This window comes from Protopterus annectens, chromosome 3.part1, assembly GCF_019279795.1.
Source record: "Protopterus annectens isolate FY-2018-M chromosome 3.part1, PAN1.0, whole genome shotgun sequence".
In the NCBI taxonomy this organism is placed as follows: Eukaryota; Metazoa; Chordata; order Ceratodontiformes; family Protopteridae; genus Protopterus; species Protopterus annectens.
In genome coordinates, this window is record NC_056732.1 from 1,828,036,890 (window position 1) to 1,828,063,242 (window position 26,353).

Consider the following 26,353-nt stretch of genomic DNA (forward strand, 5'->3'; position numbering starts at 1 on the left):
TGCAGTCAATCACCCTAAAACTTAAGTCAGAAGAGGAAGAGCAAATTGGTTTACAGCTTGGACTTTGTTCATAGATGTCAAGGCTGTTCTCAGTATTAATTTTAGTCTTCTAAAATATTCCTTACTGAGTTTTGTTCACATTTGTTCATGTTTTGTTGTCAATCCTTCATCAAATCCCAAATATTTACACATCCTTCCTGCTAAAGTTCTATTATATCATATTCTTGTCCCAGACTGATTTTTTTCGGGTCTATACTGAATGTTCGAACATTCAAAATTTCAAGTGCCATATGGTCGACACCATATGATCGGATTTTTGAATGTTCGAATGTTGTAACTAAGATCTCCATACAGCGCGGAATGGGAAGATTTCCCTTTTCTGCACTAGGGGGTGCAGGGGTGCTTGCCTTCCTGCTTAAAATGTTCAGGTAGGTATTTTGTGTAGTTAACTTTTTTATTAGATAGTCAAACTTTTGAAATTTCGATCATATGGTGTTGACCATATGACAGTCGAACTTTCAAACGTTTGATTATCTAATATAGACCCGATATTTTCTTGGTTCTGGAGCTTTCCTGCTATAAAGGTTGCCTTTGCACATTTATCAGGACCGAATAACATTCTTGTATCATCTGAAAACGTTTGACCACTTGCAGTTGTGCTTTCAGCCCCTCATCTGATGAGCTATACAGCTTAAAATCATCCACAAAAAGAAAACAAAAAGCCTTTATACTTGTTGTTGTCTAGGAACCAAACTGTAACCATGACCTGATCTGCTAAGTAGACAGCTTAATGGGTTAAAAGCAAGACAAAAGAGCAGTGGTGACAAACAGTCATCCTGGAATATCCCCCTTTGAATGTTTATCCCTGGGATAATAATTGTGTCCATTATCATGACTTAGCTGCAGAGTGGTTTGCCACTGTTTCATGGTCACTGTAATGTAATTGATCAATATGGGGTATGTCTTATACATCTGTAAGCACTCCTTTATCCATGAATGTGGGATGCTGTCAAATGCTTTTTTGTAATTTATCTATATAATACTTATATTCTTCCCCTTTTTACAGTTCTCTATTATGACTTTATTTAACAACAAATGATCCTTTGTTCCATACAACTTTGTTTTGTTACCCTTTTGTTCTATTGCCGTAATTGAGTTCTCTTCTAAATTACTATAAACTCTGGCAGCATCAATTCCAGTGTATAGTTTACGCATCGTCAGAAGGCAAGTTATTGGTCTACAGTTTTTAAGATAGCTTGCAGGTTCACTCTTAAGGAGGAACATCATTTTTTCTGTTGTTAATCAGGTTGGTGTTTGTTTGAGTTGTGCATATAATTAATTCTTATTCAGGATGTAACAATGTTAATACTTTTAGACAGAGTTAGGTACTGCATCTGGGCCTTGGGTTTTCCAGTTAGGAGCTTTTCTTATATTTTTCCAATTTTTCTGGCTGTTACTTCATCCCATTTCATATCCTGTACATTTGAACGTCTTACTCTTTCTTTTACATCTTCTATCCATTCAGTATCTTTGTTATGTTCCACAGGGTCTTCATAGATATTTCTGTAAAATGCGTCTATTTCTTCTTTTTTAGTGGTGTTTCTATTCCTTTTGCTTTTTTTCGCAATTCTCTACAAAACTTTTTTGAGTCATCGATGAATTGCTTATTTTGTACTTCTCCTTTCTATTAATCTGCACATCTTCTAAGTTTTTCTGCCTATTTAGTTTATTATTTGCAATAATGTATGACAGATCCTGGTCTGTTCTAATAATACCTGTTGCTCCTATTACATCTGTCTTTCTAAGTAATTCTGCTCATCTGTTCCCTCTTCAACACTCTTCTAACAGTGACACTTCTTGTCTCAATTGCTTTACAGTTTTCTCTATTGGATACAGATCAATATCTGACCAGACATTAGTGAATTCATTACTGGTGCTTTTTACCGGGAGAGTCCGACTGGGCATGGATCCTATTTTCAGTGAAGGCCAAGGGATAAAAGCTCCACAAAGATTAGAGCAGAAAGATAATACATTACACAATACACAAGCTGTTAAAATACAGTACAGAAGACAGGAGCTGTTACAATGTACTAATGCACTACTGTAACATAAGCATATAATAATTATACAATGTAAAATAACATCATGTGAGAAAATGTACAATACAGTCGGGCGGCATTGCAATCAGTTATTTGGATACATTCCTACAATGATTAAAATAATACACAATGATAAGATATTTTAAAACAGTATCTAGAGGGGTCCTGATTATAGGCTTGCAGAGAAGATTAACATGAGACGCTATCCAGGGTCAGAGCAACTGCTTATTCAAGACCTGTTTAAATGGGTGTAGAGGAAATTTTTGAAGTTATTTTTGTTTTCTTTGGACCTAATATCTACGGGGGGGGGGGGGGAGGTAGAGTTCCATACTTCTGCAATAGTGGAAGAGTAGAGGGAGTCACCAGAGCTATTTTTATTTTTGGATATGTCAACCAATGCTTTGTTGGTGGATCTTACTAGGCAGTTGTTGGAATAGCTTTTTAGCAGGCCATGTAATGATGGAATTTTATTTGGATCATAAATGATTTGATGGGCTATTAAAAGTTGGTTGTAGGTGAGCAGGTTGGGTAGTTCTAGCCAGGATAATTGTTTGATAGCTTGGCAGTGATGTGTACTGTAGGAAGAGTCAATTGCAAACTTGGCTATTTTATTGTAGCAAGTGTCAAGTTTCTTTAAGTCTGCCTTATTTAGGTTGATGAATATAGGGAGGCATACAGAAGTGTGCAGATTAGGTGGGTTCTTGCGACAGTATGTTTGCTGTTGTTGGTGAGGTATTTTCTGCATCTGTACAGTGTTCCGAGTTTTCTGAGGACTTTTTTTTTAATTGTCTGTGCAATATGGATATCGAATTTTATATTTTAATCTATGATAACTCCTAGTAGTTTGGTGTTATGTGATACAGATGTTATTAGCTGAATATATTGTGAATGGTGGAACGGGGTCTAGGGCTCTTATGGGATGGAATATCATTAGATGGATTTTTGGGGGGGTTGAGTATTAGCTGAGAGTTGGCTAACCAGGTTTCAGTGGCAGAGAAGGATTCTTGTGTCAATTTCTGGAGTTGACGGAGTGATGGGCTGAACAGATTAGGGTGGAATCATCAGCGTACTGCACTAGTGTGGCGTGCTGGGTAGGTTTGTGAAGTTGGTTGGTAAATATGTTAAAGAGGAGGGGGCCGAGGATGGATTCTTGGGATAACCCCCATGGACACAGGAAGGTGGTAGATGGGAAGTTTTCCCATTTTTCAGCTTTTTGGCAATTGGACAGATAGTCCTGAAACCAGGCTAGAGTGGAGTGGTTTAGATTAAGATTGGACAGGGAGGTAAGGAGTTTGGGATGGGAGACCGTACTAAAGGCCTTGGAGATATCTAGGAAGACAGTGGAGACAAGGTTGCCATTGTTACGGTACTGACTTATGGTACTGGTAAAACTGATCAGGGTTGTGGTAGTACTATGATTAAGACAGAATCTATGTTGGGTGTTGGACAGCAGTTTGTTAGTAAGGAGATAGCTCATCATTTGGGAATGTATACATTTTTTGATTATCTTAGACAGGGGAGATAGGATGGCAATTGGGCGGTAATTAAATAATTCTACTGAGTTACCCCCTTTGTGAAGTGGTATTATATGTACAATTTTTCACACAGAATCTATGTGTTGTTCTGATAAGCAGCGACTGATTAGAAGGGAGATGGGATAAAGGCCCTCAAATATCCTTCAATTAAGGAAATACATTTGCATCTCATGATCTTATTAAACTTGAAGAACCTCAGTAAACAGCAAGAAATGTAGAAAACATTCATTGTGTCCAATAACTCCAAGCCAAGAGTATGAAATGATGCATTCTGGTACCACAAGTAAAATATAACTCAGTACAAGTGCAGCAGGAGCTAAACAGCAAGTGAAACAAGGGCAACATACAAAAAAGTCACTTAGTGCAGCAGGAGCTAAACAGCAAGTAAAACAAGGGCAACACACAAAAAAATCACTTAGTGCAGCAGGAGCTAAACAGCAAGTAAAACAAGGGCAACACACAAAAAAATCACTTAGTGCAGCAGGAGCTAAACAGCAAGTAAAACAAGGGCGACATACAAAAAAGTCACTTAGTGCAGCAGGAGCTAAACACCAAGTAAAACAAGGGCAACACACAAAAAAATCACTTAGTGCAGCAGGAGCTAAACAGCAAGTAAAACAAGGGCGACATACAAAAAAATCACTTAGTGCAGCAGGAGCTAAACAGCAAGTAAAACAAGGGCGACATACAAAAAAATCACTTAGTGCAGCAGGAGCTAAACACCAAGTAAAACAAGGGCGACATACAAAAAAGTCACTTAGTGCAGCAGGAGCTAAACAGCAAGTAAAACAAGGGCGACATACAAAAAAATCACTTAGTGCAGCAGGAGCTAAACACCAAGTGAAACAAGAGCAACATACAAAAAAATCACTTAGTGCAGCAGGAGCTAAACAGCAAGTGAAACAAGAGCAACATACAAAAAAATCACTTAGTGCAGCAGGAGCTAAACAGCAAGTAAAACAAGGGCGACATACAAAAAAATCACTTAGTGCAGCAGGAGCTAAACACCAAGTAAAACAAGGGCGACATACAAAAAAGTCACTTAGTGCAGCAGGAGCTAAACAGCAAGTAAAACAAGGGCAACACACAAAAAAATCACTTAGTGCAGCAGGAGCTAAACAGCAAGTAAAACAAGGGCAACACACAAAAAAATCACTTAGTGCAGCAGGAGCTAAACAGCAAGTAAAACAAGGGCAACACACAAAAAAATCACTTAGTGCAGCAGGAGCTAAACAGCAAGTAAAACAAGGGCAACACACAAAAAAATCACTTAGTGCAGCAGGAGCTAAACAGCAAGTAAAACAAGGGTAATATACAAAAAAAATCACTTAGTGCAGCAGGAGCTAAACACCAAGTGAAACAAGGGTAATATACAAAAAAAATCACTTAGTGCAGCAGGAGCTAAACACCAAGTGAAACAAGGGTAATATACAAAAAAATCACTTAGTGCAGCAGGAGCTAAACAGCAAGTAAAACAAGGGCGACATACAAAAAAATCACTTAGTGCAGCAGGAGCTAAACAGCAAGTAAAACAAGGGCGACATACAAAAAAATCACTTAGTGCAGCAGGAGCTAAACACCAAGTAAAACAAGGGCAACACACAAAAAAATCACTTAGTGCAGCAGGAGCTAAACAGCAAGTGAAACAAGGGTAATATGCAAAAAAATCACTTAGTGCAGCAGGAGCTAAACAGCAAGTGAAACAAGGGTAATATGCAAAAAAATCACTTAGTGCAGCAGGAGCTAAACAGCAAGTAAAACAAGGGCGACATACAAAAAAGCCACTTAGTGCAGCAGGAGCTAAACACCAAGTGAAACAAGGGCAACATACAAAAAAATCACTTAGTGCAGCAGGAGCTAAAGCAAGTAAAACAAGGGCGACATACAAAAAAGTCACTTAGTGCAGCAGGAGCTAAACAGCAAGTGAAACAAGGGTAATATGCAAAAAAATCACTTAGTGCAGCAGGAGCTAAACAGCAAGTAAAACAAGGGCGACATACAAAAAAGTCACTTAGTGCAGCAGGAGCTAAACAGCAAGTGAAACAAGGGTAATATGCAAAAAAATCACTTAGTGCAGCAGGAGCTAAACAGCAAGTGAAACAAGGGTAACATACAAAAAAATCACTTAGTGCAGCAGGAGCTAAACAGCAAGTAAAACAAGGGCGACATACAAAAAAGTCACTTAGTGCAGCAGGAGCTAAACAGCAAGTGAAACAAGGGTAATATGCAAAAAAATCACTTAGTGCAGCAGGAGCTAAACAGCAAGTAAAACAAGGGCGACATACAAAAAAGTCACTTAGTGCAGCAGGAGCTAAACACCAAGTAAAACAAGGGCGACATACAAAAAAATCACTTAGTGCAGCAGGAGCTAAACAGCAAGTAAAACAAGGGCAACATACAAAAAAGTAACTTAGTGCAGCAGGAGCTAAACACCAAGTAAAACAAGGGCGACATACAAAAAAATCACTTAGTGCAGCAGGAGCTAAACACCAAGTAAAACAAGGGTAATATACAAAAAATCACTTAGTGCAGCAGGAGCTAAACAGCAAGTAAAACAAGAGCGACATACAAAAAAGTCACTTAGTGCAGCAGGAGCTAAACACCAAGTGAAACAAGGGTAATATACAAAAAAATCACTTAGTGCAGCAGGAGCTAAACAGCAAGTAAAACAAGAGCGACATACAAAAAAGTCACTTAGTGCAGCAGGAGCTAAACACCAAGTCCTTGTGGCACCACCTTTATTACAAATATAGCCTTAGTTGCTGTGCAATCCTGGATCTAGTGTCTTTGGCTGCTCTCCAACCTGAGCATTCTGCACAAGGACTCAGAGTCTAACTATCTTAAGAATAAAGACCCTGTCCAAAAGCCCTGCAGTCTCTACATAGAGCCTCCTATTCCTGTACTCTGCCAGACAAGGGAGCAAGAAACTCTCCAACCTGAGTATTCTGCACAAGGACTGAGTCTAACTATCAGAAGAATAAAGACCCTGTCCAAAATCCCTGCAGTCTCCACATAGAGCCTCCTATTCCTGTACTCTGCCAGACAAGGGAGCAAGAAACTCTCCAACCCGAGCATTCTGCACAAGGACTCACAGTCTAACTATCAGAAGAATAAAGACCCTGTCCAAAAGCCCTGCGGTCTCTACATAGAGCCTCCTATTCCTGTACTCTGCCAGACAACTATTCATGTACTCTGCCAGACAAAGGAGCAAGAAACTCTCCAACCTGAGCGCATTCTGCACAAGATCTCAGAGTCTAACTATCAGAAGAATAAAGACCCTGTCCAAAAGCCCTGCAGTCTCTACATAGAGCCTCCTATTCCTGTATTCTGCCAGACAAGGGAGCAAGAAAGTATGTGTCTCTACTTTAACTGGCAGCATAGTCTATGTTTGTAATAACACATCTAGTTGGTTTCAAAGTACGCTAGCTAGGAAAGCCAGCAGCCACACTACCTCCCTACTCTGTAATCAGTATAATTATCGCCTCCATGTAAGAAAGCAGTCTTAACTATATATCCATCTTTTGAATGTTAAAACACTTTCTCCCAGTTTTACCCAGGCTGTAGTTTACTATTGTCCACTAGGGGGCAGACTTATCTTATCTTGTCCTGACTTTCAGAAGCCTATTCCTGACTCGTAAGAATACCTTACTCCCTTATCCTAAGTCTAAAGTTTGCTCCTTAAATAGCCCATAAAATCTTCTTTGTTTATAGTCAACCTTTAAACATCCTCCTATTTAACTAGCACTATTTCTCCTAACTTTATACCAATCCTCAAGGTAAATTACCTGTTGCAACCAACACTCATTGATTGTTCCTCTTGGCCTTCTTACTCTCCAGTCTCTACCCGCTCCTTTTGCCCTGCGGGCTCACTCTACTCCCCTACCCCCAAATCTCACCCACCCCCACTACATCTATACTTATACCTATACACTCCTCCCACTACCCCCAACACTAATCACAACAACTACCCAATAAACATCATCAACCAATCATATCCACCTTCAATAATACACACACCTCCCACTAATTAACTCACTCCTCCCACAAATCTCCACTCACATTGCACTACAACCACTCAGCATGTATGCAATCAACACCATCATCCTTACAATACTAGCTCTAACCTATCACCACACATCTTATCAGATTTCTCTTCCCTACACCATCACCACTCCATCAGAACATACATCCACCTACTTCACCCACAACAAACACTATAGCCTACATACACCCACAAGGAACCACCATAACTACCCAATCCTTGTAGCATCCAAAACACTTATCAAAACAACCACAAAATCACTTTCCACACACAAGTACATACACATTCTTTCAAAACTATCAAAACTTCTCTACCATATCAGTCACCAGCTAAGACTAGCAGGTGACATACACCATTAATCCAGGCCCAAACCCCTGCACTCACTCCCACTCCTCCCCACCTACATCCAACAACTCAACCTTAATCTCCAGACCAAATAATACCCTACTCTTCATTAACTTAAATATATGTAGCATTAACAATAAAATACATTTACTGCATACTCTAATAGACACCTACTCCCCAGCTCTACTATCCCTAACCGAAACCTGGTTAAAACCCACTATTCCTAACAGCAAATTCCTTCCCCCAGGCTATAATGTACTACGTAATGATAGACTTTCCAAAAAAGGGGGTGGGGTAGCATTACTTTATAAAAACAACCTAAAGGTTACTAGTATTGACCCTCCAATACTCCTCCTAATGCCCTCAGAACTACTACTAGCCAAACTTGAACTAACCAACAAAAAACCTATAAACATTTTAATAGGATACATTCCACCAGATAACAACATCTCTACCCTAGAAGCCCTTTTACACTGGACAAATCAAAACATACCCCAAGAAACAATTATCCTAGGGGACTTTAACATAGACTGGCATACATACTCAAGCTCCACACCCACCAACTCCATAAATTTGTACAACTTCTCCCAAATCATTAAAACCAGTACAAGGCTAGGCAATAATAAAAACAAAGAAGGCCTCCTAGACTGGACCCTAATAAACAATGTCAATACTCCCCATCATGCAGGTGTCCTACCAGATAACCTCAGCGACCACCAGCCCACCTTCCTACTAAAACTCAAATCCCACACCAACTCCGAACCACCAACATGGACCATTAGAAACAAAAGAAACTCTGACATAACAAAATTCAAACTAGAACTACAATACCAAAATTGGAATCTTCTGAAGACCCTCCCACTAGACAAAGCAGTTGAGCTATTTAACACTACCTTTTTCAACATTGTAAACGCCCACGCCCCACCATGCATAAGCAAACAAAAAGTTAAAATTGCCCCCTGGATCACTAGGACCACTAGAACCATGATATCCCAAAGAAATAGAGCCTGGCATCAATGGAGAGCCAATAAAATCATAGCAACCACACAAGAATTCCAAAAACTCAGAAACAAAACAAAAAACAAATCCTATTAGACAAAAGGAATTACTTCCTAAATTTGCAGGGCAGACACCAAAACAACCCACAAAAACTCTAGGCAGGACTAAAGACACTACTCCACCCCGGCAAACCAAGTACACCAACACCAACCATTGTAAAGGATAGCACTGAAATTCCAGAAGCCTTCAATAAATATTTCATAGAAACCATTTCAAAATTGGTTCACCAACAACCCACATCACCTACTACTAGCAACCCTTAATCAGCTACCAATACCACCTTCCAATTTGAACCTATTCCCACAGATTATATAAAAAGAATACTAGGTAAACTCAAGCCAACTAGCCTAGCTGCCGACAATATTCCAGCCGAATACCTACAAATGGCTGCCAACGAATTAGCCTATCCAATATCAGTCCTCCTGAATAGATCAATTAAGGAAAGCAAAATACCAACAATCTGGAAAATAGCATATGTCACCCCACTACACAAAGGTGGAACCTGTACAGACCTGACCAACTATCGCCCCATTGCCATATTATCCCCGCTTGCCAAATTACTAGGAAAATGCATTCAAACCAACTTATGCAATACCTACTAAAAGAACAACTTCTCACACCTTCCCAACATGGATTTAGACCAGCCCATAATACGACAACTGCCACCCTCTCTTTCACCAACCTAATAAACCAGAACCTTAACCTGGGGAAACTATCATCAGCCATATTTCTTGACCTATCAAAAGCATTTGACATGGTCAACCATCCCAAACTTCTTCAGTCCCTCTCTGACCTTGGACTAGCCACTAACTCACTGGCCTGGTTTCAAAACTACCTGATAGGTAGACAGCAAGCAGTCAGATGGGATAACAAACCTTCCACACTGCTCCCTATTACTACTGGAGTCCCACAAGGATCAATCGTAGGCCCTCTATTATTTTCAATATTCATCAATGATCTAAATAAGATCACCCAAGATGCAACAGTCATACAATATGCTGACGACTCAACTTTAGTCTGCTCAGCCACCAACCCCCACACAGTCCTTTCCACAACCCAACAGGTCTTCAATAACACTGGTGACTCAGTAAAAACTTGTTACTGAACCCAAAAAAGACCAAACGACTAATCTTCAAAGCAAATAAATCCAACATAGACACTGACTCTTTCAATATTACTTCTAGTGACGGTACCATTATCTCTCCAGATTCCCACACAAAATTACTAGGTGTTACAACTGACAACAAACTGAGGTTTGACTTGCACATAAATCTAACCATCAAAAATATACACAAAAAACTAGGCAGCCTGTACAAAAATAAAACATATCTAAATCAGCAGACCAAAACCACCATGGCACAAACTATGCTACTATCCACACTCCTGTATGCTGCTCCCATCTTCACCAACCTATCCAAAACAGAAATCACAAAACTAGACACGTTATAATCAAATCGCCAGATTTGCCACAAACACTCCTTATCGTTCCCATCATTCCCACTCACTGTACCAACTCAAATGGTTGGAATTTCAACATCTCATCACATTCCACCAACTAGTCTTTGCTAAAAAACTCCTACTACATCCAGAGAGAATATCAACGCTGTCTAATTTACTTAAAATACAAGAAAACCCAAGACAGCTACACTCTAGTAACAGGACCTTAATCAAAATCACCAAATCCAACAACTCAGCAGGAGACTCTCTTTTTCCTAACTACATAGGTAGAATCTGGAACTCACTGCCCCCCAATATTACCTCAGCAATTTCTGTTAATAAGTTTAGGAACACCTACTTACCAATAGGCAATGCCCATGCCTCCCCCCAGGTTGACCCCCTACTCCTGCTGTTCCCCCAACATTTCCTCCACCAATCTCCAAATACTAACTTGTCCTAACTCTCAGAATTTCTGGTAGAAAATACTGGTACTATAACTGGTATACCCAGCTACCATTTACAGATACTACATTTTCTGTGTGCCTAAGTACCTCCAAAATGTGGAGCCATAACATTGTATTTTTTCTAAAAATGTCATGATGTGTACCTGTCTCTGTATATGTGAAATAACCCTGTATGTAGTATGATTACCTTTTTTGATTTGTTATATCTACTAACTCTGGAGCTTTTCTCCCTGGGCCTCCTCTGAAAATGGACATTTATGCAGTCGGATCCTCCCGGTCAACAAATGTAAAATAAAATAAAATAAAAATTAAATAAGTGAAACAAGGTCAACATACAAAAAAATCACTTAGTGCAGCAGGACCCCTACGAGCTCAGTAAATAACAGTTCAGCATTATAAAGTGCAAGCCTGCACAACAAAATACTTCTTATATACTAGACTAACTCCTGCCTATAGGGGAAATGAGCTACAGTGGAATAACAGACAATTAATTGCTAAGAGAAACTGAGAAAACAGCAGCCAGTTCAGGAAGGGTTAGAAATATTCCCTCCTCACCAGAAAAAGCAAACACAACCATCAGGCCCAAAATCAGCAACAGTCAGCCCCCAGTTACTCACACGTTCTTTGTTCCACACCCAGATGAGACAAGAGCAGGCCATAACTTCTAATCAACACAGATGGTCTAAACCCCAGTGAAATGAGGACAATATACAACATTCACTTTTTGTAGCAGGACTCCAAGAATTTCATTACACCAGAGCACCATAAAGCACTGGCTTGAGCGATTAATCTCCTTATGTACTAGGCAAACACTTTCTTATAGGGGAAAGTGCCGAAAAGCTACAAAAAAAACAACAAACAGCCAATTAGTCAGAAAAAAAATAGGACAAACAGCAGCCAATTCAAACAAACAGAGACTACATCATTCCCCTAGCAAGTGCAACCACCAGGCCAAAAATCCGCAGCAGTCAACCCCCAAGTCACTCATCCGGTTGGGTAAAAAGCCAGAATAAACAAGGGCAGACAAAGTAGAGTTATGTAAAATCTTACCATAATGGTAGATGTCCTTACCTTCACTGCTGCAGTATTCTTAAAATATGTTATTCCCTGATTGCCCAGTAGGAACGCCAGTCCAAGGAACCCAAGAGGTAATCTGTACATCCAGGAAGGCAAACGACTAAGGGAAAGGAGGGAGGGAGTGAATACTGCAGCACCGAAGGAAAGGACATTAATGGTAAGATATTACACAACTGAACTATGCCCTTTCCTTCACTGCTGCAGTATTCTTAGCATATGGGAGATTGCCAAAGCTCAAGAGGAAAGTAGGGAGGGGGAAGGAGCAGAAGAGTCCCCTAAAAGCCATGGAGAACGGCACTAGCAAAACCAGCCCTAGTTCTAGAAATACCTCACAACTTGTAGTGCTTGGTAAAGGTATGCACAGAAGTGCAGATAGCTGCTTCAAGAATAGAATTAGTATCTAAGCCCTTGAAAAAAGCACCAGAAGAAGACACAGCTCTAATAGAATAGAGAAGGCTCTTGCCATGAAAAGTATAAAAAAATAGCCTTGGAAATCCAAGAAGAAACACTTTGCTTGGATACAGAATGTCTCAAAGATCTAGGATGAAAAGAAACAGACAATTGATCAGATTTTCTAACAGGCTTGTCTTATCCAAATAAACCCTGAGTTGCCTATGCACATCCAAAGTATGCACCACCTTCTCACTGTCAGTTTGTGGAGGGGAAAAAAGTAGGCAGATTAACAGAATGATTAAGTGATAGCTCATTGACCACCTTAGGCATAAAAGAAGGGTTAGTGTGCAAGGACACACTGTCCTCATGAAAGATGAAAAAAGGAGGACAAGCCATAAGGGCCTGTAACTCAGACACCCATCTGTCAACAAAAGAACAATCTTCCAAGAACAACATTGCAAGGAAGCTGAAGCAGCAGGCTGAAAAGGAGCCTGAGTCAGCTTCTCCAAAACAAAATTAAGATCCCAGGGAAGAGGAATCATTCTATTAATCTGACCTTGCCAAGGTTTTCGACACCATTCCTCACTCGGGTATTATAGACAAACTCATCAGCCTAAACATAAACCCCTACGTCACGAGATGGGTTGCCAGCTGGCTTACAGACAGAACCCACTCGGTAAGAATAGCGGGATACATGTCCGACTCTAACCAGTCACAAGTGGTGTCCCCCAGGGTCCAGGTTTGGGCCCGCTACTGTTCGGCATATATTTCTCAGAAGTACAGGCAAACACAAAAGGTCTATGGCTGACCAAACTTGCTGATGACTGCAAGCTGGGAACCATAATTGACACTCCGGCTGACACGGACATTCTCCAGAAGGGCCTCAACGAGACTGACACATGGCGTCAAAGTCATGGCCTCAAGTTAAATGCCAAACAATGCATAGTCATCCCGTCTGGGAAGAACAAAACACTCACGAATTACCACATTGGTGGCAGCCCCCTTAATTCAGAAGAGGTAATAAGAGACCTGGGGACTCAGCCGACACTTAAGGGCTAGACTTATAAATGCCCTCGGGCAGATAGCCTAGTATCTACCTATGAACCTATGGAACAGGCTTCCTGGGAAGTCTAATATTAAGGACGCCTTTAAGAAATTGTTTCACCTCAAATCTAGAAGCTAAAGGAGGAGAGAAAGGCAGACAAGGACAGGTAGTTGATAAGTGGGTCTTAATAGAATAATAGGCCAAACCAGCATTGAGCAACTCACACAAATAAAAGAGAACCAAAGGAACATCCACAGTAAGTAGGTCCACGTTCCGACAGAGACACCAAATTTAAAAACTCTTCCATTTGGATAGGCAGGATTTCCTACTAGTAGGTTTCCTGACCTCCTGCAGGACTTGCAGCACATACTTAGAAAAAAGTGTCTATGAGGAATCAAAATCCTATCACCCACACCAGCTGAAGTGTGGATAGACGGGGATGGATGAGAGATCCCTTGTCTTGTGAGATTAGATCCTCCCTGTGAGGTACCTTGTGATGATCGCTCCTTACTAAATGCAGAAGAAGAGGAAACCAGTGCTGTGGCGGCCAACAAGATTTTGGGAGCACACTGTTGAATCTTGAACAAGACTTTTGGAATGAGAGGAAGGGGAGGCAATGCATAAAGAAACATCCCCTTCCAAGAAAATGACATGGCATCCACCTTCCTCACCAGAGGACCTCGGACTCTGGCATAAAACAGAGGAAGTTGTTCAGAGGGGAGGCAGAAACAGCCAACTGAGAAGTACCCCGCTGGTGGATAATGTCCAGAAACACATCCCTGTGAAGCACCATTTATGGGACTGAGTTAAGGACCTGCTCAGACTGTCTGGTACAATGTTCTGACTGGAAGGGATATAAAATGCCTGAAGAGTCACTTGATAAATCCCATACCAGAAGTGCCAACCAGCAAAGAAGATAGGATCTCGTTCCTCCCTGTTTGTTGATATACCACATAAGTGAGGTATTATCTGTGAACACCTTGAGAAGCCCTGGAGAGAAAAGATGATGAAAGGCCTGAAGAGCCAGCAGAAGAGCTCTCATCTCTTTCACATTGATGAGCTCCTTCTGCTGAGAAGGCAACCTCACCCCCTTAAATTTTAGGCAGCCAAATCTCTCCCCCATCGCATCTCTGAAGCATCTGTAAACAATTCCTGAGAGGGAAGAGGGGGATGAAAAGGGATCCCTAGATTCAGAGACAACTGTTGAATCCACCAGTGAAGTTCCTGTCTGAGACAAGGAAGAAGAGGCGCTACAAAGTCTAGAGGATGTGCATGTTGAAGCCACACTGACTTCAGAAACCACTGAAACTTTCTCATGTGAAGTTTGGCCAGAGGGAGCATCGGAATGGTGGATGCCATGAAACCCAGAGCTCTCAGAAACTCCCTGGTGGTAATGGATGCCAGAGGAAGAAGAGTGTGAAAGAAAGAAATGATTGTTAAGGCCTTTTGGGGGGCTGGGAAGCCAGCATCGGTACCGTATGAATCCTGCAGCCAAGAAAAACATGATCATGAGAAGGAGTCAGAGAAGACTTTAGCATTCTTGAGTTCCAGAGACACCATAAAGGCCTGAGGGAGCAAGAGAGGAAACAGAATCTGAAGGGACAACATCTGAAAGGAAGGCACTTTTAGAATAATTTTTAGATTAGACCCTAACCCTGTGCAAAAAAATATGGAAAAAGGGGGTCAACGTTGATGCTGTTGTTTTCCTGGATTAAACAGACTTCTGCATCAATCTCTTTTGAAGGAATGTCTTTTACCACATACAACCCCCAACTTATTCTCTACCACATTTTTGAGGGGAGTAAACAAGCAATTAATTATCTGGCAGCTACTTACTGCCATCAGGAATGTCTTGCTGCTCCAACCTTCCTCCTTCAGTATCGCTACGTGACACCTTCTCATCTTTCTCAATTAATAACAGCAGGTGCTCCACTGGGATATTGTAACCTGTGCAAAAACATGAGGAGAAATTCTCTAGTTAAAAAAAGAGTAGGGAGTACCTAGAATGTCTTTATCAACAGCTAAAGGACAGTTACAAAAAATACCAGAACACAGCAATAGTCTCTCACATATTATGCATACAGATATATCTATTTTGTTTTTTAATTTAGTGGTAGGTTGTGTGGCTAGTGTGTTTTCAATCAGTTGTAATTGTGCATCAGTTGTTTATAAGGAATTCCACATCAGCACATCTAGCAGCCATTTACTGAGGAAGGGTGACATATTGCCACCTTCAGTTTCCAATGACAGCTGATACAGTCCGACATTACTTTGCAGAATAAAAAACTCTTGCTCTTCAATACATGCAACTAACAGACTATTACTTTAACAAAATTCCACTTGCATGTTTGCCTCATGCAGTTAGCCAAAAACATCTATCACTGCCACTTCAAACTTTTATTTTTTTTAGGTTTTGGTAACTTAATCTGTCATGGTCACCTTACAGTACAAAGACTAGTGCTCTGACAAACTAAGAAAACCTGTAACTACAACCAGCAGCTACCAAACTACATCTGCCAAAGCTCACTTCTCCCAAATCTCACCCCCCCACTGCAGGCCCTTCCTCAAATAAGAAGGTTGAAACCTTCAGAAAGTGCAAAGTAATGGAACATTTGCAAACTGAATTTCTGAATGCCAGTTCACAAAACCCAGCACTAGTTTCTTTGGACAAGAAACAGAGGCTGCAGTTCATAAGTTATAGCACCACGTTACAATGATTTTCAGTATTAAGAGGTTCCCAGTGAAAAAAGGAATATAGATATGTTTGTTGTAAATGGAATCTAAAGACATATGATGTAAGTATACTGTAAAATTACAATAGTTTAAATAGCCAAAATATGGGTTTTGTCTTCATTAAAAAAAATATCAAACACATTAGATTCAGATCCTTTCCCATCCAATCTACCCCAGGAGAAGATTAAATCCTCCTCAGTCACAGTATATATCTTCTGACCAAAAAGCCACTTTACCTATCAACAAATAAAAAACTGTGATGCTTTTCTATGCCCAGAATCCCCACCGTCAAGCATACATTAAAACTGTCCCTGACAGGACAGATCAATGACTGTTTAATTGTGGCTAAGTAACAGCAGTGGTCCTAAAACTTTCATACACATTGTTTCCATCTCCCCCCAAAAATCATTGCTGTCTGGATATACTTCTCACATCTGACTGTAATCAACTGAAATAAATTCTAGCCAGTGTAATGTATCTCATCTTAGTTGACAAAAACACATACACAAACACATTTCCCATGACAAACCAGTTTGATGATAATACCAGTCTCTCCTTCGATAATCACATCACCACAGTAATCAGGAAATCCTCCTACAGGGCACACCTCATCACAAAAGGTTTCTCATCCAGGAAAAATGAGGTCATTGTTCCCCTCTACTCATCACTCATTAGACCCATTATAGAGTACAGCGCCCCTTTTGGTATGTATCGCACAAGACATCTACAACAACTGGAAAGGCCGCAGAAATACCTCACAAAGAAGATTACTGGCCTCAAACAGATGCCCTACGCAGACCGTCTAAAAAAACTCCAGCTTTACTCTGTCGCATATCGCCTACTCAGAGGCGATCTCTACCTAACATACAAAGCTATTTCAGACCCAGAGCTGTTGGACATGCTCCACTTAAAGAAATCACAATCCCTCCAAGTTACACACTCTAGGGACCTAAACCTTGTCACCACATTAAACAGAACATGCTGGAGGGATAGATTCTTATCCCAGAGACTTCCCATACTCTGGAACAAACTGCCCATCTATATCAAACAAAGCTCCTCATTAGCACTCTTCAAGAAAAATCTTGATGATTGGATGGGAAATAGAAAATTCACCCCAGGGATCACCTCTGTGGCTCTGCTCAACAGGGGGCACAGGAAAATAATTTTCTTGGGTGTTGAAAGCCAGGGTACCTTTTTGGCTAGGCTTGTATAGGCCCTAGGGCCAATAGCCTAGTACCTACCTATGAACCTATCACACTCAGCCTGTCCTCTTCCCTCCCCCTTCCACAGCCACTTTTTGAAGATGTGTACCTTCGATATTTAACTGATAAATTGAAAGAAATTTTGACCACGTTAATTTAGTTCACCTTCTTTAATATGCACACATATGTGAGCATGCACACATATAGACAAGTGCACACTTACAGTGTACCTCACAAGCCAGAATGTCAGTTAACTGTTTTCCCACACACTGTCCCTCATCACCTAAACTAAATTTCTCTGGTACTACACTGAGGTTTAGGCATGATCATGTTACAGAAAGGCAGGCCATACAGTCACTTACTATTAAAAAAACAGGATGGGAAAAAATGACACATTCAGAGAATAAACTTTAAATAGCCTTATCTGAAACAGCTACTGATAGTTTTTTTAAGAATCACTTTACAAATATGAAATGGAATTCACTTTATACTGAGAATACTGCCAATACATCATGTTGTAAGAAGAAAGTGGCCTTAATGAAAATACAAGAGAATCTTTGTACCTAAAATAGGACAGCAAACTTTAAAAAATATCCAGAGATGAGATCAACACAGGAGGGACATAAAGACCATATTACAATCCAGACACTGGATGAATGCCATAAGTGTTAACCTGCAGCAATTAGTGACTTGTCATTCTTGACTTTATGTGTAATAAATACTCTCTCAGCCAAATTCAATAAACCTTACACAGTAGCACAGAGTTTTAGATTCAGTAAGCCCTATGTAGAGGCAGACAGCACCTCACAAACAAGGTAAACAGTGTGGCATGCTAATTACAGCATAAGCAGCCGAACTGCATGCTAATCAACCAATCAGACATGGTGGAGCTATTCAACAAGCTATATAAACAACACTGTAGACTCTGTGCTGGTTTTCCCTGCAAATTTCAAAACCTGCTGGAATACAGCCACAGAAAGGAGTCTACACAGAAAGAATGTTGTGGCCAGCTGCTGCTTTAATTCATTTATAAGTGCAACAGTCTGAAGCCTATGCTGCTGTTGCTGCCAAGAGGCCTAGGCCAAGATGGAGAAGAGTTTTCAGGCCCCGTTTAACTTTTCACAGCCTACACGATGTGGAAATTGCAGAGCACTACATGATGGATAGAAGCATACTACAGGAACTGTGCAACCTCTGTCATCCTCAACTCAGAGTAAGAGCCAACAGAGGGAAACCCATCCCAATAGAGACAAAGATATGTGTAGCACTCAGAATCTTAGCTACAGATCCTTTTAAGAGACCAACAGGGGACATGCTTGGGGTGTCACAGGCATCAGCAGCCAGGATCCTCCATCAATTCCTGAATGCTATGCTCCAACATTCCAGTGACTATATATATATATATATATATATATATATATATATATATATATATATATATTTATTTATTTATTTTTTCCCCTGTACACCTGAGGAAAGGGCCAGAAATATGCAGGAGTTCTACCATGTAGCACACTACCTTGAAGTACTGGGTGCCATAGATTGCACACATATAGAAATGAAGACACCACCCGGGGAACATTGTAGGCTCTACATAAACAGAAAGGCTACTGCTCTATTTACTGCCAAGTCATGTGTAATGCCAAGGGAATCATCTTGAATGTGTATCCTGGCAAACCTGGCAGTTACTATGACTCCCATATCTGGCACACCTCCTAACTGTACTAGATGTTCACCAGGGGGGATATCCCACAGGGTCATTTACTGGGGCATGCAGGTTATGCACTGGAACCATGACTAAGGACACTCACACACACCCACTGAAGAACATCATAATGAGGCACACACACTCATAGATTCATAGGTGTTTACTAGGCTAATGACCTCATGGGCCTTTTAAACCTAGCCATGCATCCCAATTCTCTGACAAGTTCTGATACCCTTGATAAGTGTAAGCAGGGGATTGGGAGATGAAATATTTACAAGCTTTGGCCTGGGAGATATACCATTTACAGGTTGCCTGTGTCCATTACAGACAAAGGTGCCAAACAAGGGATGAATTTCCTTTTCCCCATCCAATTGTCTCAACTTAGACCAGAAATATCATACAGAGTGTGTCTGGGCTACTGAAGTTACGGTTCTGTTGCCTGGATACATCTGGGGGGAGCCCTGCTGTACAATCCACAGACATGTACTGAAATATTCACAGCATGTGCCATGCTACACAACATCATCCTGAGAAAACAGCTTCAGCAGGATCAACAAGGGGAAGGAGCACACATCTCACCACCATCAATTCCATGGTGACCACAGCCATAGGCAGATGAGGAGTCGGGGGGAACCACAAGCTGCTGTGGATGTAGGGAGATGTAGGCGTGCTCAATACGCCCTCGCACTGGCTAAGAGACAATGCACATCACACTTGCTCAGCACCTAGGGTCTTAAAACCTTCCTCCTATGCACATACATATAGCAACATTGATGCCAGGCAATGCTCACAACCTTTACCCCCCCATGTATTGGTTGTGTACTGCTTGCATCAAACAGAGTCAGCCCTGAACTAAAACTCTGGCAACTGCTGCATTTACAAGGTAAGTCTTGAACCTGGAGTGTATTATAGCAATAACCCACAGCTGGGGCATGGATAATGCTGAATTTACCTACTGTTAGCATGGTTTGGTCAGGAGGGTGGTGCAGTGGTGCAGCGGTTAATATTGTTGCCTCACAGCAAGATGTTCAACAGTTTGATTCTCATGGGGTGCCTTCTGTATGGAGCCTGCATGTCCTCTCTGCATTTCTGTGGGTTTCCTCCAGGTGTTCCAGTTTCCAAAGACATGCATCTGGAGCGTTTCTCCCTGGGCCTCCACTGAAAATGGACTCTGTCCCAGTTGAACTTTCCTGGTAAACAAATGTTAAATAAATAAATAAAATAAATAAATCAGTGCTGTATAAAGGAAGCAATGGAGAAAGGAAGATCTCAGTTGCTTTTTTTTTTGTTTGTTTTTTAATTAAAAAAAAGAAACCAGCACAGTTTCAATGTATGGGAGAAACGGGACAGAGAAAATAAAAGGATAACTGGGTACGTTTCTCTAGTTTTGCATAACATACCCGATTATCCTTTTATTTTTCCCTTTTCCATTGCTCTCATTCATTTAAAGTCTCCAGTTTTTGTAAGTTTTTTTAATGAAACAAAGAGATTGCCGATATACAATACAATATTCCCACAGCAAAAGTAAAATTTTTGTAGCATATATTAATGGAAGAGAGTCTGGGTGACCAGACTTTTTTCCATTGGTACATGCTGGATTTACAATGGGCACACAGGTTGGGCTGAACAATCAGCATGCTTGTTTTCAAGTGTTAATGGCCAGTTATTGTATTATGTACAATAATATGACTGAGTGGCACATCCTTGCATGTTGTTGCTTTGTAGTGTAAGCAAGTAAAGGTGAGAGATTTGTACAGAAATTACCTTAACATGTGACAGCAGAAACATATTTGACTGAGATGTGTAGGCTGGATGAAAACAAATGAGAGTAACAATAGCAACATATCCTTGTTTGTGCCATAACAGAAATGTAGCTTTGCTCCCCACCCCCAAAAGAACAGGCAAATGAGACATTTGGTTGGCTAACAAAGCACTGATGAAATACTAAAAGTGCTATCAAATGACCCGTCTCTGAAACGTGTACAGATTTAACACAGAATATTCCATGTGAAGCTATTACCAATCATGTATACCTGCAAAATACCCATGCCATCAGTACACTTCTAACTACTGTAAACAGATAAAAGTGTAAAAGCCTGTGCTAATCAAAATATATAAACTATTAAATAGATTGTTCATAATTACATGTCAGAAAATGCAGTATGTAGCTGACAAAATGCATACCTTCTCAAAATCAGTAATCCTCTGTGCAGATACATCCCAAAGTAATAGCCTCTCTTCTGTGTTCACCATATAAACAAATCTGCTCACCTTCAGTTTCCCTAGCTACATGGTTGCCTTCTAGTGTAGATTCAGGGCTGTCAGCATGGTGAATATGTAAATGAAGTGTGACCTCATTAAAATTGCTAAATCCCAAATTATTGGCTCCATGTAGCACATGTAAACATAATGCAGGTACTCCCTCGGTGTTTGTTTCTAAAGGATTGCAACTGTGGATGATTATTGGTTGGGAGAAGGTAAACACAACAGCAATGCAGACTGCCCTACATCCAGTCGGTGTGTCAGGTTAGACGTATAATGTGTCAGATGTACTTCTGTAAAGTTTGGAAATGTAAGCAAGCAGCACACAGTTCACAGGTTATGTTCATGAACATCCAACCCCCCTTCATTTGTTGGCAGGTAAATATGATATTACCAAACATAAAAATAAACAATCTGTCCTAAATTGGGCCCTTACCAATACTAATCCAAACTCTTATTAGTCAGGTTGTCTTCTTGACAGCCTGAGTGATCACCTCCCTACCTATCTGCAAAAATGACACTATTGTCCCCCTAGAGACATCACATATAAACTAGTCCACAACAAAACTAGATTTTCTCCTGAAACTTTTATCATACTTCTCCAATATGTCAACTGGTCCCCATCCCAAAACACTTCCCCACCTTGATCAAGTAGTTGAGTATTTAAATGACAAATGTCTCACCATTCTAAAAAGGCTAGCCCCCCTTAGGAAAACAAGCATAAAAGCTAGACACATTCCCTGGCTTTCTTCTGACACACAAAAAAGTCATCAAGTAGAGAGATAAAGCATGGCACAACTACCAGCTCTTAAAAAAACCCAATTACCTTTCAAAACTACCAGCAACTTCATAATCTAACAAAATAAAATCAAACATAACAAAAAACAACAATACACAGCAATCCAAAAAAGGCACAAAATAATCCCAAAAAAATTCTGGGGGCTATAAACCAACTGCTCAAACCTGATCAAGCCACTACCCCAAGTCAAACACAAACAGATTCCTCTGACAACATAGCCACTCAATTTAACAATTATTTCATTAACTCCATACTATCACTAGTAAAAAATGATAACACTTCTCATCTATCAATGCCCATAAAATTAGAAACAAATCCTGTTCCTTCTACTTTCACCACATACAAACTCACCACATTAAAAAAACTCCTATCGAAACTTAAACACTCTTCCCCTGGTGCTGATCAACTGCCCAATGAATATCTCAAACTTGCTGCAGTTGTTATTCCTTACCCTACATCAATCCTTATAAATAGGTCCATCACCAAACAATATGTGCCTTCTCTATGGAAAGTTTCCCATGTAATCTCTCTTCATAAAGGTGGTACCGCCACTGATTTTTCTAATTACAGACACATTGCCATCCTCTCCCCTATAACAAAAATACTGGAAAAGTGTAATAACACCCCAACTAGTTAACCATCTCCTAAAAAAACAACCTTATATCCCCCACCCAACATGGTTTCTGTCCTAAATACAGTATGACAACATCCCTAATTAGTTTCATTAACACAGTAACAATGGTTTATGCACCTCCTCTATATTCCTCAACCTATCTAATGTCTTTGATTCAGTTTCCCATCACAAACTCACTGGTGAACTAGTCTCCCTTAACCTCTTCCATTCAACCCTTACCGGTTTCATTAGTTACCTAACCAACCCTCACAGGCAGTTAAATGGCACTATTGTTTCCTTTACCTGTCTCTGTCGGTGTACCTCAAGGGTCAATTCTTGGTCCTCTCCTCTTCACTATATTCACAAATAGACTCTGCACAGCCACTCACCATGCTACAATGGTTCAATATGCTGATGACTCCTCCCTCATACAATCTGCTCCATCCTTTCCTGCTTTTCTCAATAAAACCCAACAATCCTTTCTGGACATAGAAAATACCTTTCCAGCTCACAACTGACTCTTAACCCCTCTAAAACAAAACCAATGCTCTTCTCCAGAAGCAAAAACACTACTGACCTTACTAATTTCAATATATTTTCATTTAACAATACTATAATCGAACCAGTACACCATGCAAAGCTACTAGGGGTCACCACTGACAAGGATCTTAAATTTGCTAAACACTTAGCTCTAGTTATCAAGAAAGCTCATTTCAAACTAGGTTCCCTATGCAGAATAAAGCCCTTTCTAACAGATTCCACCAGACATGCCATCTGTAGAACTCACCTTCTATGCACCCTCTTATATGCCTCACCCATTTTCACTAACTTAAGAAAATGTGACTTAAAGAAACTAGAATCCTGCTATTATACAGCAGCCATATTTACTTCAAACCAACCTGCAAAAACTCATCACTGCAAAGTACTTCACCAAGTCAACTGGATGGAACTTCCCAACCTTTTAACCTTTAACCAATTCTACCATTTATCACCCAGACAACTGTCCATCCATTAGCAACTTAGTACAGCCCTAATCCAGTATTAGAACATTAAGGTCATCTAATAAATTGCTTATGAAGGTCACTAAGTCAAATAATTGCTATGGGGATTTCCTATATTCATACAAACTAGCCAAAGCTTCGAATGACATACCTCAAAATATACTCAACATTAACAACACTACTAAATTCAAACAATTGCTGAGGAAATATCTTAACACTTGGTTTTGCTCCTGCACCAATCCTGGTTAGCTGCACTAAATAGGCAGATGTCTCTTACCCCTCACTTATCTCACTCCCTCCTTATTCCTCACTTAACGTACTCCCTCCCCAATACTCCTTCTTCTCCTTCTCCATCAGTTGCCTGCTTCTATTTTTATCTCCTTAGGCAACAGCTTCCACAGCCCTAGAACATTTTTGTCTCAAATGTTTATTTTTTGTACATCCTATTTAAACTAATTTTGCATTTTTTATAGTTTTGCCCCCTACAATATGTACCTCATATTAATTTCTCAACATGCGTCCTATATGAATATTGTACTGTACACATTATGCATCTGTTATGAATACTGTACTGTTAAAACATTGTACTCTGTGGAGCTTTTGTCCCCAGGCCTTCACTGAAAACAAAATATCATCACACATTTTAAGGCCAATGATATAGAATGGCTTACAGATTGCATGTCTCAGATTACTGGTCAGATAAGAGAAACATGAACAACAAACACAGAAGAGCTGTGCATTTGCAAGCAATAATCATAACTGGTTGCGAGATTGTTTAGTGCACTACATCCAAAAATAATTAATGCACAAATAATAGTTGTATGGTGTCATATTACTGTAGATGGTGTTGCAGTTGGTTGTATGCAGAATGATTTCAGTTCCTTGCTGCAAAGCTGTTTGTGTAACAAAGAGGTATAAGACACCCTTACTGTGTTCTGAAGGTTCAGTGGAGTGAGAGATCAAATCCAGACCTCTGTAGAACTACCTCATGTGTACTAACATAGGTTTTATAGGTTTATAGGTTTATAGATTAGTACTAAGCTAACTGCCCTTGCGAGCCATTTTAAGCCTAGCCAATTATCCCTTGTGAGACTCAAACCCTGCACCTTGTGCTTGCAAGGCAAACACCTTAACCATTAGGCCACCTCCCAACCCACATGTTGTAGTGTGTATGTCATACATTACTTTTCCTCATGTCAGCTACTTTTCCCTTGTTTTTTCTTTTTCCTCTTTAATTCTTTCATTATTTTTTTCTTGGCCAGTGTTTGCGAGATGTGGAGCTTAGTGCAGTCAGGTGAATGGTAGAAATGAATGTCAGATTTGGTTGTGCTTACCTTGTTTGTGTAAAGTGTGGCAGTGTGCAAACTGGACAACTGGATCATCCAGGAAGCAGACAAGACCTAGAAAGCCAAAAATAGAAACTGGATACATTCAATTAATTCTACTGGGCACTGTGCAAACCTCCTAAGCGGTGTTGCACGGTGGTTAACAGAGAGACCTTAACAATGATTATTACATAATGAAATGTCATGTAACTATTTCTATGGCAGCAGGTATAAGTGTAGGGCTGGAGTACAGATGGTCCTGGGTTCTAGTACATGGTGTGCAACCTTTTTTTTTTTTACCATTGTGACACTGCAGTTGACAACAATGAACTGAAACATGAACAACTGTTATTTCAACTTTCTTGTGGCAACAGATTTAAGTGTAGGACTGCTATACAGTACTGGACCTGATATTAATTATATGTATGAGGGATGATACACTGTTATTGTGTTAACAGATAAACCTTCCAGTTGCAATTATTTAATTCCTCACTGCTTGGCACTGCTACTCTCCGCTTACCATTGCACAAATAGGTTGCCCGAGTGTGCACACTCCTGTAAATGCGATAAGTGGAACTGCCAAGAAAACATCAGCCTCCATTGATCTTGGTCTGCTGGTAGACATGACTGGCATTACCAGGGAAGGTTCCAGATTTAGGGCACAGAGGTGGGGTGTCCAGGAGTCCAGGATAGATATTGGGTTCCTAGTAATGCACCACAGTCATAGGTTTCTGAAGGGGGTACTATTCTGGCACCCAGGACAAGACTGAGGCTTGAAATAGTTTAGCCCACGCTATATCCAGTGCCACTGGTATCCTGCTCTCTGAACAGCAATGTAGGCATCATTTTAATGACCTACAGAGGAGGAAGAGGGATACACTCAACCATTGGTTGGAGGAATTTAGGACTGTGGACATCCCACAGCTGTGTAAGTATCAACTAAAGGGAGTACTTGTAAGACTTAGAAAGCTTAATATAGGCAAGACTGGTATGCATAATGCTCTTCTGTTCTTTTCTGTTCTTCCCCCAGCACCCAGATATAGTGAGTTCAATGTCCAGGCCTTTGAAACTCGACTAGAGAGACTGAGGGAAGCAAGTAGTATGTATGCAGTAGAGAGGAAGTGTTATTGTAGCATTAAAAGTTAAATATAACTTTTTTGGTATTATTGTATCAAACTGAGCATGCATATCCCAACTGTAAAAGCAAGTTTGCA

The 26,353-nt window shown here is 40.3% G+C and overlaps 1 protein-coding gene across 2 annotated transcripts in view; it reads right to left on the minus strand.

Annotated features, from left to right (window-relative positions):
* Positions 1 to 26,353, minus strand: part of LOC122798718 (zinc finger protein 665-like) — a 227,842-nt gene that overhangs the window by 80,830 nt on the left and 120,659 nt on the right. For both annotated transcript variants that reach the window (XM_044067814.1, XM_044067813.1), the window contains one exon: positions 15,333 to 15,443. In XM_044067814.1, the coding sequence (XP_043923749.1) occupies positions 15,333 to 15,443 (111 nt within the window). The remainder of the gene's footprint in view (positions 1 to 15,332; positions 15,444 to 26,353) is intronic.